At 40.9% G+C, this 17343-nt stretch overlaps 1 protein-coding gene across 1 annotated transcript in view; it reads left to right on the top strand.

The window, feature by feature from the left end:
- si:dkey-49n23.1 (semaphorin-3D) overlaps window positions 1–17343 on the top strand; it is a 73593-nt gene that overhangs the window by 27937 nt on the left and 28313 nt on the right. The window contains exon 2 of the mRNA XM_026349149.2: window positions 2050–2283. Within this exon, the coding sequence (XP_026204934.1) occupies window positions 2130–2283 (154 nt within the window). The 5' untranslated portion in view covers window positions 2050–2129. The remainder of the gene's footprint in view (window positions 1–2049; window positions 2284–17343) is intronic.

The raw sequence follows: 17343 nt of genomic DNA, 5'->3' as shown, positions 1-17343 counted from the left end.
CTGTCAGTTTCTTTGACACACACACACACACACACACACACACACACACACACACACAGGAGGAAGAGACCGTTTGTTCCTCGTCTGTCTCCATGTTGACAGGTCTGAGGAGGTTGTTTCCTCGAGTCAAGTGTTGAACAATGGTGGCATGGATCAGTTGATGTTGTCCGTCGTTTGCTTCGTTCAGATCTCGACAGTTCGATCTGAGTTGTACTTTTATTTTATTCATCATTTTCACTCATAGTCATGGCAGCTAGTTTTATTACAATAATAAGAAACTCATTTCTCCTGGAGACACGTCATACTGTACAGAAACGTGGAGCTAAAGTCTCAAACCAGAATCCTGCCTGTGTATTTGTGTGAGCTGTGTTTGTTTCATTGTGTCTGACAGTTATTTAATACATAGCTTTAGAGGGAATAACCTATCATCACCACAGCATTACAAGGGAATGCTTCTAATTTAAAAGGTTTAGCCCAAGGATATCATAAAGTACAGCACATTAAGGTCTGTGATTAAGTTATGAATCATCCGCAGTAGTTTTGAAGAGTATAGAGACATTAAAGCGTTGGAATAATAGAAGAGCAGCTTGTCAGTGTGTGTAAATACATACGTATGAACATCTCCTCCTCGTCCACATGCTGGTAACTCATGTCAGAGTCATGCTAAGGTTAAACATAAATTCAGCAGCAGCCAAGTTAAACCACTGACTGTCTTTTCTCTCTCAGCAGGCAGCTCTCCAACCTGTTGAGCCTTTTAAAACCTGCTGACAAGATCCTATCCAGCAAACCACCATGAAAGATGATGATAAAGTATGATATGATAACATGGCCAGTGTCTTCCAGAACGTTGTTGCAAGCTCGGAATAAAACCTGTGTTTTCTCCAGAAATAACCTCACGGTCAGGCTGGAGGTACGATGGAGGACGTTAGCTCATGTTGTGCTGTTCAGCTCAACACGTTTAGGGCTGAGTCCGATGGAAACGATGCAAAATGACTGTAGAGAGATTGACAAGCAAGATGCAGAATGATCCCAGTGAAATGTTTGCAGCATGTGCATTTAAGCGAGCAAAGACTTCGCCCTCGTTCCCTCACTAAGTACTTTTCTTTGCATTTTTCAAAGTAATCTCTGAAAACTGGCCAAACACCACAAGAAATGGTAGAAAATGATAAATGGACCTGTTTCCCTTGTGAACTGCATTCCCACATTAACACAGCCACACAGTTCTAGCTGCTCGTAGGTCCCGACTAGAGATTTATTCAGGTGTCCAGCCTAAATTTACCATGTTCAGCGAACCCTGTGAGGGTCCAGGTCTCAACACCTTTTAGGTCCATTCCTGTACCTTGATTTTTTTAGTGTGTAAAGGACAGGATCCAAAGTGCACAGGGGATATGGAATTAGTGAAAAAGCTAAACTCTGTTCTGTGATTTGTTTATTTTGCATTAATGTGCAGCGATTGGATTCGACTGGTATGAACCCTGTTTTGCCATAATTTGAATTTAATTAACTGTGAGTATCAGATTCATCATGTTTTTTTGGAAAAGAGCAGATTTAATATATTCCACCAAACCTAATAAAGGAAATGCATTAAAGTTTGTTTTCTATTCAGTAGATGTAATATAACGTATTATTTAATACTCTGTCCCATCACGTTTATGTTCACGTCTTTCAAACTCAGTTTCTAGCCTCCCTGCTCATGTTGCAGCCTTTTCAAGCTGTTGCATTATTTATGGTCTAACCTGAGAGCTGGTCTCTCTCTGGTTCTGTCTGTAACGTTGACTCTCACAGTCTGTCTCCGTCTGTCTCTCTGTTTGAGTGTTTGCACATGCATGTCCTCTCACATTCAGGAATGTTTTAGAAATAGGACCTCTGGATATTGGACTGGTGGAACATGCCAGAAGAACTTCAGCCAATATTTTCTCAGATTAAAAAACATCTTTGGTTCAAGCCCGGTCTCCCTAAAGACTTTTTTACCACTGACTTTAGCTACAAACTGCATTATTTTGAGATCTTTGAGTGAAACATCTAAACTCTGACCTCTCTGACTTTCAGTTGAAGCCCACGGTGTGATGTGACTGGCTGCACCGACTGTCTTCCATCTATCTCTGCACATCAGTGGCGATCGCTCAGAGATGGCTCTGATTTTAGCTGGGGGAGTCGGGACTCTCCGCTTCCTGATGGTGTGTCTCCTCTCACTGTCGTGGCTGCAACCTGCAGACTCCAGCACTGCTCCAGAGGCCAAAACCTGGAGCCAAACTGGGCCCCGGCTGCAGCTCTCCCACTCAGGTAGGAAACGTGAGGCTGTAAGGTCCTCCCTGCTACAAACCTCCATTCAGGCAGAATTCCAACTGTCTGAGGTTAATTTCTTCTTCTTATTAAGGGCATTAAAACTTTAGAAACTACTTTTTAACAGTGACAGCAGGTTTGGAGAGTTACTGTTGGTTCGATCCATTCGCAGTAACAGAAGAACGATTTAATCTTACATCATATCATTCCATTCTTCAGGTGACAACTTTTTAGAAGGTAAATCACACTCCATTCAAGATTATATTCACTTATTGTTACTTCACATGGATCTTTGACCTTTGCTGTGCACAGAGTTTGACACTCTCCCCTCTGTTGATGAACGGCCGTTTCATTCATCAGCTGAAGAGGGGAATATTTCCTTGTGTTCACAGACTCTTATCTCTAATCTTAAATCTAACATTACCATGTGGACGTAGGAGTATGATTTTGAAACCAACCATGGTCCAATGTGAATGTTACACAAATAGGAAAAGGAAACTTGAAACCTTCAGGTCACTTTTCAGTAGAGCTGGAAGAATTCAGCAGCTAAACTTTTAAAAAGGACAATGTTTGCATATGAAAGATGGAAATGAAGGTGTGGATGCACTAATATCCCAGCACAGGTAGTTTTCCATGAGCCTGAGACAGTTTAACACCACATCGACCACAGACCATCATCCACACAAGACAAGTCACTAAAGGTACGAAATGAACATGAAATTATTGAGAGTAATGACAGAGACAGACTGTATAAAGAGGAAGAACGGCCTAAAGCTTCGACACGGCTGCTGGTTTTACTGTGAATCAACATGACTCTCATTCTGTTTAGGAGTTAGTTTAATACCAAACACTCATGAACAGTTGTTTTCTATAGATTTTGGAGACATTTGATGAGTCGCAGTGATGAAATGAAGCTTTATCAAAAGTTAATACAGCTCTTAGACAAATGTAGTGCAGTAAAAAGTACAATATTTCTCTCAATAAAAGTATAGTTGCACTAAATTCAAACTTATTTAACTGTTAGTTAACTCATAAATATATTAACAGGTTCTTTTAACAAGATGTTTTGCACCATTTTAGTACATTTCTAGTGCAGCAGCAGAAATAAAATGGGACTAACAGCACTCACAGTGCTGCTCAGTCAGCTTCATCTGTTTATTCTGCTCTCGGGTTAAAATCCTGAAAGACTTGGAGGTTTTTGAGGAAATAGCTTTTAATGACCATGGTTCTTCTTACACAAAGTACAACAAATACAAACCGAGTGCTGCCTGTGCTCACATTGATTTATCAGTGTCTCAGTGCCTGTTTGGACCTAAACCCACATTCTTTTGGGGTTGAAACTCCACACCCAGCACTCAACAGACAAATGACAGGCTGACTTACATTTTTCTGTCTACAGTTAATGTATTTTTTATTGCCTACAACTTCACCCATTCAGACTTTGAATGCCTAATTTAAATGTTTTGTGCCCCATTTAAACAGCAACATTAATTATGAGCCTCATTCGTCACTGCTTCCCTCTGAGCTTTTGGGAAAACAGAAGAATTTAGAATAAACGTTTTTTAAGATCAGTTTTGGTCATTGAATTGTTTCTTGAAAAGCTTCTCAGGCTTTTTGTGCTCAACCTGGTGAGTTTCTGCTTCACTGATTGCTGGTCTTTCGGAATTGAAACTTTGTGACTGCAGCTTTTAGATTTTCACTTCTCATCAAACTTATAAAATATTCGGTGACTGATGAAAGTGAAGTGTTAGATTACTTGATGTTTGATCTTAGGAAAGTCTGAATCCAGTTAAAGGTTTCTGTGGTACAGTCATTTCCTCAGGGGACGTTTTGCCGTCGTAGCTGGAGAGAACGTTACGATGCTATCATAAAGATCTATGAAGTAATTTCTCCTTGATGCTGAGTTCAAAGTGATCTCGTGGATACTGTTACCATAGAAATGTCCTTCGACATGGACTAAAATTACTTTTATTTCTATTTTCCACAGTTTTAGAAACCGTGGTGCTTTGAGGTCCCAATTAACGCTGACAGCGTCTGTTTTTCTCCTCAGTAGAACACTGATGGCTCCTACAGTGTTCTACTGAGGAAGTTCTACTGCTGGAAGGAAAAAATGGAGCTTAACAGGTTGACAACGTGGAAGGTGATGCTGTGTTGACAAGTGCCCCGGTGCCCATAAATTCTGGATGTTAAAATTAAAGGATATTTTATGTCAGAAGTAATTTCACTGTTGCTTTCAGAGTAGAAACAGCGGCTGCAGGTGATTGTTTGGTACCTGATTCTTACAGCAGCCAGCTCCTGTAGATACAGATGCAATAGGTTATTTTACACCTTTGACTTTTCTTATAAGTTATTTTCAAAAATGCAGCTGTGAATGAGCCTAAACTACCAGTCATGCACCCTCTGTAGTTTGTCTTTTTGCTAAACCTAAAGTTACGATTACGTTTCTTTGTTGATTTCACACTGAGTGGTGGAGAAATGAATCCACAGTGACTCAGATGTGCTGCAAGAGGTTCACAGTATGTGTCAGTTGTGAAAGACATAAATCAGCCTCATCTTCCCTGCTAATAAAAAAACTAACATCAATAGAGTTTATTCATAAATCATTTGAAAGAACGTCACATATTAAAGTCAGAGTTCCCAAATCCAACTAATCCCCCTGAGCAGCACCAGGCGACAGTGGAGAGGAAAAAGCCCTTTAATGGAAGAAACCTCCAGCAGAACCTTAATGAGCTCGGTTTCTGTGGATACAGCGTTCGGTGGGGTAAATGCGTCTTGCTCAAGATCTGTCACATAAACAGTATCTTTTAATAAACTCAGTGTCATTAAGAACCGTCTCCTTCCACACAGTCTGCACATGTTGCTGTCTGAACACCGCTGCTGGGAGAGACTTCCTCAGTTAGAGACTTCTGCTCCTAAAAGAAGGATCTTAGTATTCTGCCATGTTAGGAGTGATGTCTATCAGCTAAAATGACAAAAACTGTTTCATATAAAAGTAAAATCCTCACGATTCACTTAAAGCAGAATAAATAAAACGATTCTTCGTCATAAGAGAACATCGCTTCACACACACTTAAATGATGTGATTTGTTATTTGACCGCTTCCACTCACTTTACTAAACTCTATCCCCAAATGTTTGCTTCCCTCTTGGCAGCCAGTGAAGCCCACAACTGTTTCCTATCCAGCAGCGATTAGTTCAGGGAGGCTGGTTTAATTGTGCGGCAGTTAGTGAGATGTTTGTAGAATGAGCAGTCGGCTGGTTGAATGGTTGAATGGAAGTAGTGAAGCGGCCACTGTGTTGTTCCTCACTATTCAGTTTTTGTGTCAGAGCCCGGGGGGAGGAGGGTTTTGGAACAATTGCTGATGACGTGAAGGAGGAGTACGGCAGTCAGAAACATTTAACAGCACCACATGGATGTTAGTGATACAATGAGGGATAAAGGAAACTTGATGAACGTTGAAGTTCGTGTGATTTAAAGGGACATGAACAGACACAATAATTATTTCCTGAGTCAATAACTAAAATAAACTTGGCAGCGTGGACGTAAATTTCTGACTTTGATAAAATAATCAACTCTGAAGCAAGTCAGAGCTTCTAGCTGCAGCTCATGGCCTCCATCACTTATTTACTGTACGTCATGTAATGAGGACTCTGAGAAGCTAAACTGAATTTCGCACACAATCGGATCTTTGTTTGAATAATTAGATTTTCAGCATGAAGTCATTCAGGGGATTTTGTGACTGAGTCCAGCTCAAGAGCTGTTTCCACACTGTAACCCTCAAAAAATAAATCATCCCCTGAATTTCACGTCAGCTGCTCCAAAAAGCAGCAGAAGGAAAGTGAATATAATCAATATATTTACATGTACAATAGATCCTGTGGCTTCTTGAAAGCTAAATACGTCGCTTATAGTGTAATACCCACATAATCCTCCCAACTGTGCAGTTCCTCTCAGCTTTACAGTGTCGGTCACCAGGTCTGTTTTCAGCTGCAGCAGCTAAATGAACTTTAAAGACCAACGTAAGTCGACAGATGCTGTGAGCGTTCAGCGTTTAGCAGCTGAAGATCCAGATATTTCCAAACACCAAAAACAAGCGGTTCCTATGCTGCACATGCATTTCCAACGTGTCTATCAGTCCACTTGAGTTCAGACGTCGCTCCTGCTGCACCCTGCTGTGCCTTCAGACCAGGTGGGTGGGGGCTGCATACAATCTGATCTGCTGGTGAATTTTAACTAGACCCATTGTAAACCAAGTGTAAACAGGATGTTAAATTCATCAAGTCGACAAACACGGCTCCAAATGAATGATCATGTTTCACTGTAACTGCTGGATGTGGACATCAGTAACATGTTAGCTGACTCAAAAGGTGGAGAACTGTCTCCACTAACATCACAAGTCCAAAAGTCCCTTAAGATGAGATCAGTGGTGTTTTTTATAAAATGGAAAGTTACAGCTCATCGATCCATCATCCAGAACACTTCTCTGTTAAGGGTCACCAGTCTATAACAGAGACCGACAACGTTCAGACACGTTCACACCTACGAACCACTTAGTCACCAATTAACCAAACTGCATGTTTTTAAACTGTGGGAGGAAACTGGAGGAAACTCACACAGACAAACTCCTCAGCAACGGGTGTCTGCAGGTACACAAGCATGGAAATAAAGTTTATTCTTATATGTTCACTCACGCTGCAGATTACACACTTCTCTTCACCTCTACTCTTCCTTGGTGTAGTTTCTATGTTGAGCTGTATGTTAAGTGGAACTTTGGTTTCCTTCTATACCCTTCAAATTAAAACACTTATTTTTTTAATGGCCATATTTTTTTCTCTGGAGAGCAGGAAACGTCCTTTTTACATTATGTGTGTGTGTTTGGTCCTTTGGGTCCTGCTAACAGTAGCAGCTCTGTGTTTTTTTCATGGCAGTAAAGTGAAGCAGTGAACTCCAAGTAATGAAGTAACATGTCGTTCTCTTGCTGTGTTTGTAGCTGGAGGATCTACAGTAGAGAGCTGCCAGTGTTTTATAGAGCACAAACTCAGACAGGAGCTTGAGGGGCAATGAACAAACACCCCGACACACACACACACACACACACACACAAACATACATGTAATGTACAAACACATAGACATAGAGGTTGTCTTTGTGCCGCGCACAGATTTACAGTAGATCCAGTTACAAAGGGAGAGCGTGCGTCACCACTGACCTGGTGTCTGACCTGAGCAGGAATCCTGAGAGACCAGCCCTCATCCTGCAGAGAGACACACAACACACACACACACACACACTACATTCATCAGTTCTGTCTTTGTCTCACACACACACTTCTGCTACCTGTCGACCTCACACATCTAAATCATCAATATGAATGTGATGACACAGTACAACACACACAGTCTTTATTCTCGTCCATCTAATCTGTAACAGTTTCTTTGTCCTGATATTTACATCAGCTGTAGAGTCTCCGTGTCAGATAAAGATAAAGGAAACGTCATCCAAATGTCCCTTTTATTTTCTTAATCTATCTCTTCACGTGCACTCCCACGTCTGTTTCTCTACAGTACAGACACATCAGATTTCCTGATGAGATATTAAACAAAAAGCTACAGACAAAACTTTATTCAGAAGAAAGTGAAAGCAGGTTGAATCACTTCACAACAACATAATTGGACATGACTGAATATTTGTTCTAGCAGTGCCTCGAGTACATTTGGCAGAAACGATCCACTTCTTCTGAACCCACCTATTTATATAAAAATCACATAAACACATTTTCATCTTTCAAATACTTTCCAGTAGTTGTGAAATCAGACTTGTTGCGTATCAAACCTCTGTCAGCGTGGTGCTGTAGGCCAGTTAAACAGCACCAGGCTGCATTTAACCTTCAGACATCAGTGGGTGAGAATGTGATTTTCCTGCTGAAGAGTAATCCCCGGATGGACGGACACGCTTGACGTGTTTAGACTGTATTTCTTAAAGTAAAATGTGGTCGTAGTGTCTGTGTGTGTTTGTGTGACCGGTTTACTGTTTCAGGGATGGGCGTGTGTGATTTGGCCTAGAGTTCTGTCTGCTGTGAGTTTTTGACGCTCATGTGGAATAAATCCAACCAAAACACGCTGACCTCATGTGGGGCTGTGGGATGTGAAGTCTGCAAAAACACACACACACACACACAAACAGAGACTGTAACTGTGACAGTGCAGACCCAGCAGCCTGTTATCACACACACACACACACACACACACACTCTACATCTGCACTAAGTTCAGTTCAAGGTGTGACACCATGTTTGTTGTAACCTCAGAGAAACATTTCAGGTGTTGCTGCAGGGAATCTGTCAGAGCTGATTTATTTCACTCACAATGACAACTATTAAAGAAGCCAAACTATTACTGAAATATGGAGACAGGAATGTGACATCAGGAGAGTGTGTGTGTGTGTGTGTGTGTGTCTGTGTCTGTGTCTGTGTCTGTGTCTGTGTGTGTCTGTGTCTGTGTGTGTGTGTGTGTGTGTGTGTGTGTGTGTGTGTCTGTGTCTGTGTCTGTGTGTGTACAAGTCTATGGTTGTACGGACAAACTGTGAACAGACTTCAGCTGATCCTTCCAGATCCTGTTGGAGGGGTAACACTTGGTTATAGTGTTGATGTTAGGGGTTTAGTTGGGCTTGGACATTTACATGTGAAGGTTAAGGTTATGGTGGTGGTAGTGGGGGGTGAGGGGGGCAGGGAATGCATTATGTGCATGTTCTACAACTATAGAAAGACAAACAAGTCTGTGTAAGAGAGACTAAGAAACACGAAGAGACAAACGGAGGAAGGTTAAAGTGTGTGTGTGTGTGTGTGTGTGTGTGTGTGTGTGTGTGTGTGTGTGTGTGTGTGTGTGTGTGTGTGTGTGTGTGTGTGTGTGTGTGTGTGTGTGTGTGCGCGCCACAGCCCCCGGAAGATGTCAAACATTGTGATGTCATAGAGTGAACACTGACTTTTGACCCCGGTGTGATTATAGTAATTTGATACAAGAGAAGAGGAAAAGGAGACGAGGAGAGGAAAAGAAAGAGAGGCAGAAAAAGGAGGGAGATGAAAAGGTATCAAGAAAGGAGGTGAGGAAAGAAGGAAAGAAAAGGAAGGAAGGCAGGGAGGAAGGAAGGAGGGATGGAAAAGTATGTTTGAGTATAAAGGTTCCCTGAGGTTAATGAACACTGTCAAACACCTGAGACGAAACAGAGCAGTGATGGACTCGAGAGAGGAGGGAGAGGGGGTGGACTGTGTTAATTAAAACTGTGTGTGTGTGTGTGTGTGTGTGTGTGTGTGTGTGTGGTGAAATGAGAGGTAGAGACGACTTTTAGTTTCTGTTGGTATGAATGTGTCACAGCAGCTGAAGCTGTTCAAGTCTTTAGACTGAGCTGTTGTACAGTTGTAGTTTCTTATCTGCACTATACACTACATGATACACTACATGATACACTACATGATACACTACACTAATACACTACATGATACACTACAATGATACATTACATGATACACTACATGATACACTACACTAATACACTACATACACTAATACACTACACTAATACACTACATGATACACTACATGATACACTACATGATACACTACATGATACACTACATGATACACTACATGATACACTACATGATACACTACATGATACACTACATGATACACTACATGATACACTACATGATACACTACACTAATACACTACATGATACACTACATGATACACTACATGATACACTACATGATACACTACATGATACACTACACTAATACACTACACTAATACACTACACTAATACACTACACTAATACACTACATGATACACTACATGATACACTACACTGATACACTACACTAATACACTACATGATACACTACATGATACACTACACTAATACACTACACTAATACACTACATGATACACTACATGATACACTACACTAATACACTACACTAATACACTACACTAATACACTACATGATACACTACATGATACACTACATGATACACTACACTAATACACTACACTAATACACTACACTAATACACTACATGATACACTACATATACTACATAATACACTACACTAATACACTACACTATACACTACATGATACACTACATGATACACTACATGATACATACTACATGATACACTACATGATACACTACATGATACACTACATGATACACTACATATACACCATGATACCTCATACACTACATGATCACTACCACTGAATAACCACTATACACTACAGGAACCACTATACACTACAATACACTACACATACATACACTACACACAATACACTACATAAACACTACATATACACTACATGATACACTACATGATACACTACACTTAACACTACACGAATACACTACACTACTGACCACTACATGATAACTACAATGTACACCTACATGAACACTCCACTAATACACTACATGATACATACTGATTCCAATACACTCATACATATTTGTTATTTATTGTGTGCGTTATGTGTGTTTTCAGTGATATTTTACTTTTTAAATTCGGGTTTTGTTCATTTCTGTTATTTCTGACATTTATATATTTTGTTGTTGTGGCTGCTGCAGCAGATGGAGAGAGCGAGTGAGGAGACTGTGCAGAAACACACACACACATCACACAGTGACGCTGGTTAACGTCGCACAGCAGGGAGCTGACAGACGCCTCGATCTTTAACTTGTTACCAGATAAGAGACGGTGGTTCCAGATAACAGCAGATTGAAGCTCGTAGTTGACTGAGCTACATGTACTGATAGCGAGGATTTCATCGCCAGCAGACGGACACTTTCCCACTTTCCCATGATCACCTGAAGGGAGGGTTTTTCACACTGACCCAGTTTCATTTATGGGGGGGACTGGACTTTTTTCACCTTTCAGATAATAACAGGGAGGAAGAAGCAGCTGACAGAGGACACAGACTTAACCTGCAGCTCACTCTTTACCAAACTCTGTGGGACTTTTTAAGTAATGCAGTAAGTGTGTGTTTGTGCATGTGTGTCGAGCACAGTCACCACACGGTTCTTCTAAAACATGAGGGTGTTGATGATGTCGACACATACGCTTTTTTAAGTGCGTTAGCTGAATGTGGGCTCACTGTGTTCGGGTTTGACCTTCTCTGACTGGTTAGAAGTGGGAACACGTCTTCTGCTCTGACAGCACTTACATATAAAGACATATACATAGTTCATGGAACACATCTCTGCTATAATAATATTTGAAACAACTCACATACTGTAGCTTTAACATTTCTCATTATCCCATGAATCATTTAGCTACTACATTAACACAGGACAGGGAAAAACGTCTTCATCAAAAGTAGAAATCCCTCAAAAACATCAAGAGAAAACAAGGATAAGAATATGAAAGTGTTTCTGCATGAGGCCCACCGTGGGTTAACAAACACACACAGCCCGGCTCCATCTGTCTTCCTGCTGACCCAGTGACCAGCAGATGATGAGTCAGTGTGAACAGTGTTAGAAATCAGGAGACATTTAACATATTTCTGCAGTGATGTCAGTTCATGAACAGACATCTGAGGTGTATCTACGAGGTCATCAGCCGCTCTCTCGCTTCCTCCCTTAAACAACCAACACGTGGAAGAGACGGGGAGTCCCAGAGGAGCCCTCGCTTTTCCTTTAAGACTGACACACAGTCCCAGTCCTGCAGCGGACTCTGTCTCTGTGAGACGTTTAACTCGTGTGAAGATTCAAAATTATACTAGAATAAACAGACAGATTGTTTTAAACAGGAATGACCTCCAGCTTTCAGTTGATGACGAGTTAGGATTCCTCGTCAGGATACGTGCGACTCGAGGGCTGTTCAAACTCATCAAAAACGAGGAGGAAGGAAGAGAGTGGCTCCATCCTCTCTGTGTCAGGTAGCACAGGTTTAATGGGACATCTGTTCTGGATTATGAGGGATACACAGTCGACATGCAGCTCTTCATAAAGTAAACTCCTGCACCACATCACTTTGTTTCCTCCTGCTTTCATCTGTTTTCCATAATTACAGTGTTGAGATGCTGCTACTGTGCAGAGAGAGGCCTAAACAGTCACACACTGGGTTCATGTTTCTTCAGGTTCTCATCTCTGATGCTGATGATTTAACACCGCGTTCATGTTAAAGTGCTGTTTCTGCTCTGTGAAGAGGTCACAGCTCCTCTGGTCAGTTTATTAGAAGATGATTATTTATTAGAGTTGTAGCTTCAGCTTTATTGCTAACTGGATTAGTTTAGATCCCACTATATTTCAGGCAGCAGAGATTCAAGGAAGAAGAGGCTCGGACCATAATGAACTTTTTAAGATTTACAGTTTATTACATCTTACAGCGTGTAGAGTACAGAACACTGGAAACCCTTATACCAAAGTACAATTTACTGCAGGATTTAGGGAAACGTCTAGACACTAGGCTCATCAGTCACAGTAACTATTCATGTCTCATAGACCAAGAAAAGTAGTTGAATTAATCTGAATCTGGTGTCTACGCAGCTCCAGGTCAGACACACTGTTAGATTTAACCACTGGATACAGTTTTAATTATACCGCGTGTCATCTTCATCTAATGTTAAAGCACGTTGGTCTGTTTATTTTCTTAAATAACAGCTGAGTTTCATCCGTTTTGATACTGAGGTAGTACAAGTAGGACTCAGGCAGGTAGAATCAGACCACGGATACTGTAATTACAGTGGACGACGGTTCTGTTGAAGATGAAGAGAACGTTTTTTCCATTATTGTATAACAGTTTGACTATAAAGAAAACGGATATTATAAAACAAAGAACAGTGAGACATCATTTCTAAGGTAGAAGAAACGCTGTTTCAGCCAACTGGAGAGTTGGACTGCCCCAACATTTCTGATGGTTTTATTAGTCGGAGGTTTGACTTATGTCGACGGGTACAGCAGAGGTCACCATTAAAATCAAATTAATAGGGCTGTTACAGCATTTCATTTTGCTTTGTGCTGTTAAATCTCTGTGTTTTTACGGAACTAGAAAATTGGCAGAAACTTTAAAGTCTTATTTCTTTTTATTATTTAGAACCCATAAAATTGCCTTGGTTGATTGTAATAGTGTTTTTTTCCAGTTAAGATCATCTAGATAAACATTTCACAGCCTGATTGTGCTGCTGTTTATTACATATTAACCCGACTTCACATTTAACTTGAAGGATCATGTTGATCTACATTAGTTCAGCAGTTCTGGATGATGCAGCTAAAATGTGGAGTTTTGCATGATGGTTCAGTCACAGCAGAAAACTGCTTCTCACGAGCCAGAAGTGAAACCCAGATCATCTGGGCTGGATGTAAATGGATCCATCTGTCCCTATCCAGTCCAGTGCCAACAGGGCTCGTCACGGCCCCCGACATCAGTCGCCTCGGCAAATTAAACAATAGATAAATAAATGTTGCCTGACCAGTGCAGTGAAATACTGGTTAAGTTATTTGAGCTATTTGTCCGAGGAGGTTTTGAGTTTGGTCTCTTCCAAATCCTGAAAGTTGATATATTAAATGTCAGGGTTCAGAGGAAAAGCCTTTAAATATGATTTAGAGCTTTGAATCGTGCAGAGAGGGGATGAAGTGAGGAGCAGAGGATATGAAAAGGAGAAGGATTAAAGTTTTTTAGAGATAAATGATCGTAATGAAATTTGAATTACTAAAAAAAAGACATAACCTCAAAGACTGAGTCATGGAAACAGGGCAGAGAAGAACGTAATGAAGCAAGAGTCAGTGTGAACACTTAAAATTATTACTAAGTGTGTCTGTGCTCTGCCCTTTAGATGATTCCTCTCCTCATCCATCTTCTCTGTCCTGCTTAAAAAAGAAAAATAATTCACTACATGTTATATATGTGTGTAACACTTGAAACCTTCTGTCTGCACCACCTTGTTCTTGTGCCATGTGACACCCCACTTCCCCCCTTTTCTGTATTTTACTGAGTGAATAGTAAAAATAACTTGGTGCTTGAACTCTGGTTATAAAGAAACTCCAGCGGGTCTGAACTAAACATGATGCATGTATGTAAAAAGCACTAAGGTAAATGTGAGGGCTTCTGAATTGGATTCCTGCATAGCTACCGAGATGTGTGTCAAACAGTTTGTAGTTGAACTGGAGCAGAATCAAATGGGGGAAGATGTTTACTGAATCTGCAGTAAATTACCAGAAGAGGCACAAAATATTTGCATCATCACATTTTCTTAATTTATCGGGGAATTTACAAAGATCACAGATGGAAATGAGCCGCAGTTCAGCTGCATGCATGACGTGCTGCTAAGTAGCAACTGATGTCGGACTGTTTTGATGCATTTCTTCATACGCTGCAAAGTAATGGACCACAAAAAACAGTTTATTGCTGCTGAACTTGGAATCCTGATTGAGTAGAGGACAAGCGTGTATTTACAGAAGAGGAAATATTAGTTTAATGGACTGATGTCATCAGCAAAAGAAAATAATGTGGAAATGAAGGAGGCATAAAAAGGAAATAAGAGCCGTTTTTTAAAAGTCAGACTCCAAACTACTGTCACATTGTGTGTTTGTACATAATGTAAGAAAAACTCTGATTCAGAATTCCCTTAATTAACAACTAAAACCAGCCTTTCACTGTGTGTTTAGATGAATTCAGTTTAAACATAATTTCAGACTTTTGTTATTCAACAGCAGAGACACAGCCCGAACATCGATTTTAGAGGAGAGCCGATGTGTTTTTTAAATATGGATGAAATCCTTCAGCAATGACGTGATTAAGTTTGTAGTTTTATTCTGTAGAAGCTTTTTTCACATAGATAGTTTGTTGTTAAAATCATGAAGATTTTAATAACGGTGCAGAGTGCTGTTGTTGTTGTGTCCTAAAATATGGAAAGACATCCAGAAGAAACACTGCCTAGGTTTATTCCACTAGTAAGTTTTTACCAGTGTTCAGTTTTTACCAGTGTTCAGTTTTTACCGGTGTTCAGTTTTTACCGGTGTTCAGTTTTTACCGGTGTTCAGTTTTTACCGGTGTTCAGTTTTTACCGGTGTTCACTTCTGTACTTTTGTAGATGTTGAATGTCTTTTATCTCTTTTCTTCACTGAGCTCATGATGACTGGCAGGTTCAAGAACTGGCAGGTTCAAGGACTGGCAGGTTCCTCCATCTTAAAGACCACTGTTAATAATGAATAAAACTGCAGAGAGGTCTTTAATGTGAGACTCTTCAAAGACGAGAAGAACCTGAATGAAAAGTGAAGTGGTTGTTAAGAAGAAAACCGTCCTTCTTCTTCTTCTCTTGTCTCATACCTCGTCTAAAATGAGAGGTTCCAAAAGCAGAGAGGGAAAGGTGTAGGTCGTCTGTTTAGGTTCTTTGTTTCCTACAGTAGACCCTGGATCACAGGTCCTGGGGGTACGATGAGAGGAGAGAGTGAGGTAATGGGGGGAATAAAGGACAAAGGGGGTCTAAGAGGAATTTGGAGGTTGAGAGGTCACTGAACCTGAAAGTAGGTGGACATGGAGGTTGTATGGGAAGTAGAATGAAAACATGAAAGTGTGTTGAAGTGGTCTGTAAAAAAGAGAGAGGGTCCGGCATCGACCCAACGCTCTGCTGATGAGCATCAGGGGGAAGCTTTGTTACTGTGGGTCCCACCGTTGGCTCCACTGGGTCATTACTGGTGGCAGTTTAGCTGGTTCAGGAGGAGTCAGACTCAGGTCTGGACTCTGCCTAGATCTGATTCATGCAGATTCTGTGACAACTGTCAGAACCACCAGCCCTCCCATTAGTGGACGACCCACTGAGCCTTAACCTCCCATCTGTTCATCATTCAGTGAAATAACCATGGGGGGAAACAGGGGTCACTGCAGAGTCCAGGATGTTTTACATTATGGAGGAGAAACGTATCCTAACCAGCAGGTTCTGAGGAAACTGATTTGACTGTTGCACAAATTCTGTTATTGTTGTTTCTCTTGTTCACATCATGCAGGACGGTTCCCACTCTGCAGTCAGACACATGTGACTCGGTGAAGGAGACCAGATCCTTTTTGTGGTTAGGGATGAGTGGTGCACTAGTTTGTTTGGATTGTCTTTCCCCAGATGTTCTGTGGACCATAAACTACTGACAGGTTATGTCATGAACATATGAACATGTTGGAGGACAGCTGATCATCAGCTGTGCACTTCAACAGTAGATGTCATGTAATGCTAGTTGACTGAGCTCAGCTTACCGCTCCAGGGTCTAAAAAGGCAGGGGAGGTTCATTTTATGTACCCTGAGGAAGCAGAAATAATCTTTTCTCCTCTTAAGGATCAACCCCAAACAGTGATCATGCACATGCAGAGAATTCCTCCATTGTGATGTAGGTGACTGACTGAAACACGCTGCAGTAGTTTAAAGAGCAATCGAGAGGAAATGAAGTCTGTTCATACAGAAATATGGAACATTTTCATGTCAGAAAGCCACTGTAGAAAAAAATCAACTAGAAAAAGCTTCAGGTGTCCTGAATGTTTAACTAGAAAAACCTGCACCCTTGTCGGTTATTGATACTTCGACATTTACGCTGCTGACCCAAAGTGGTCGACATCGTTGACTTCATCCCAGTGTCGTGTAGCTGCCTGCTACTGGATCCGTAATGAAAAACAAACATCACCTACCACCCAGACCAGGAAGTGTTTAGACTGGGGTTGAAACATGAGCGGCCCTGGAAAGTGAACCAAACTCCAATCACTCAAACTTTATTTACTTTGCAAATTTCCACAGACGGACCACAAAAGAAACATGAGAACATCTGGAGTGTGGTGAGCAGGTATCAGAGCTGATGTTTCGTTTTGGCACCAGCATCAATAAAAACATATAAAACATGTTTGTTTGGTACCTTCTAGTCACAGAGTTAAAAAAGAGCTTTATTAAGTAGTAGTTAGAAGAACTCTGTGATGTCCTTAGTTCAGACTGAAGCAGGTAAATGTTGATGTAGACGTAGAACTGGTTTGGTCCGGATGTGTCTCGGCAGTGCTGTCAAATAATCTGAGAAGCGAAGAAGA

The sequence above is a fragment of the Anabas testudineus genome, chromosome 5 (genome assembly GCF_900324465.2).
Source record: "Anabas testudineus chromosome 5, fAnaTes1.2, whole genome shotgun sequence".
NCBI lineage: Eukaryota > Metazoa > Chordata > Actinopteri > Anabantiformes > Anabantidae > Anabas > Anabas testudineus.
Note: the sequence above shows the minus strand (reverse complement) of the source record. Positions and strands in the feature narration are given on the sequence as shown.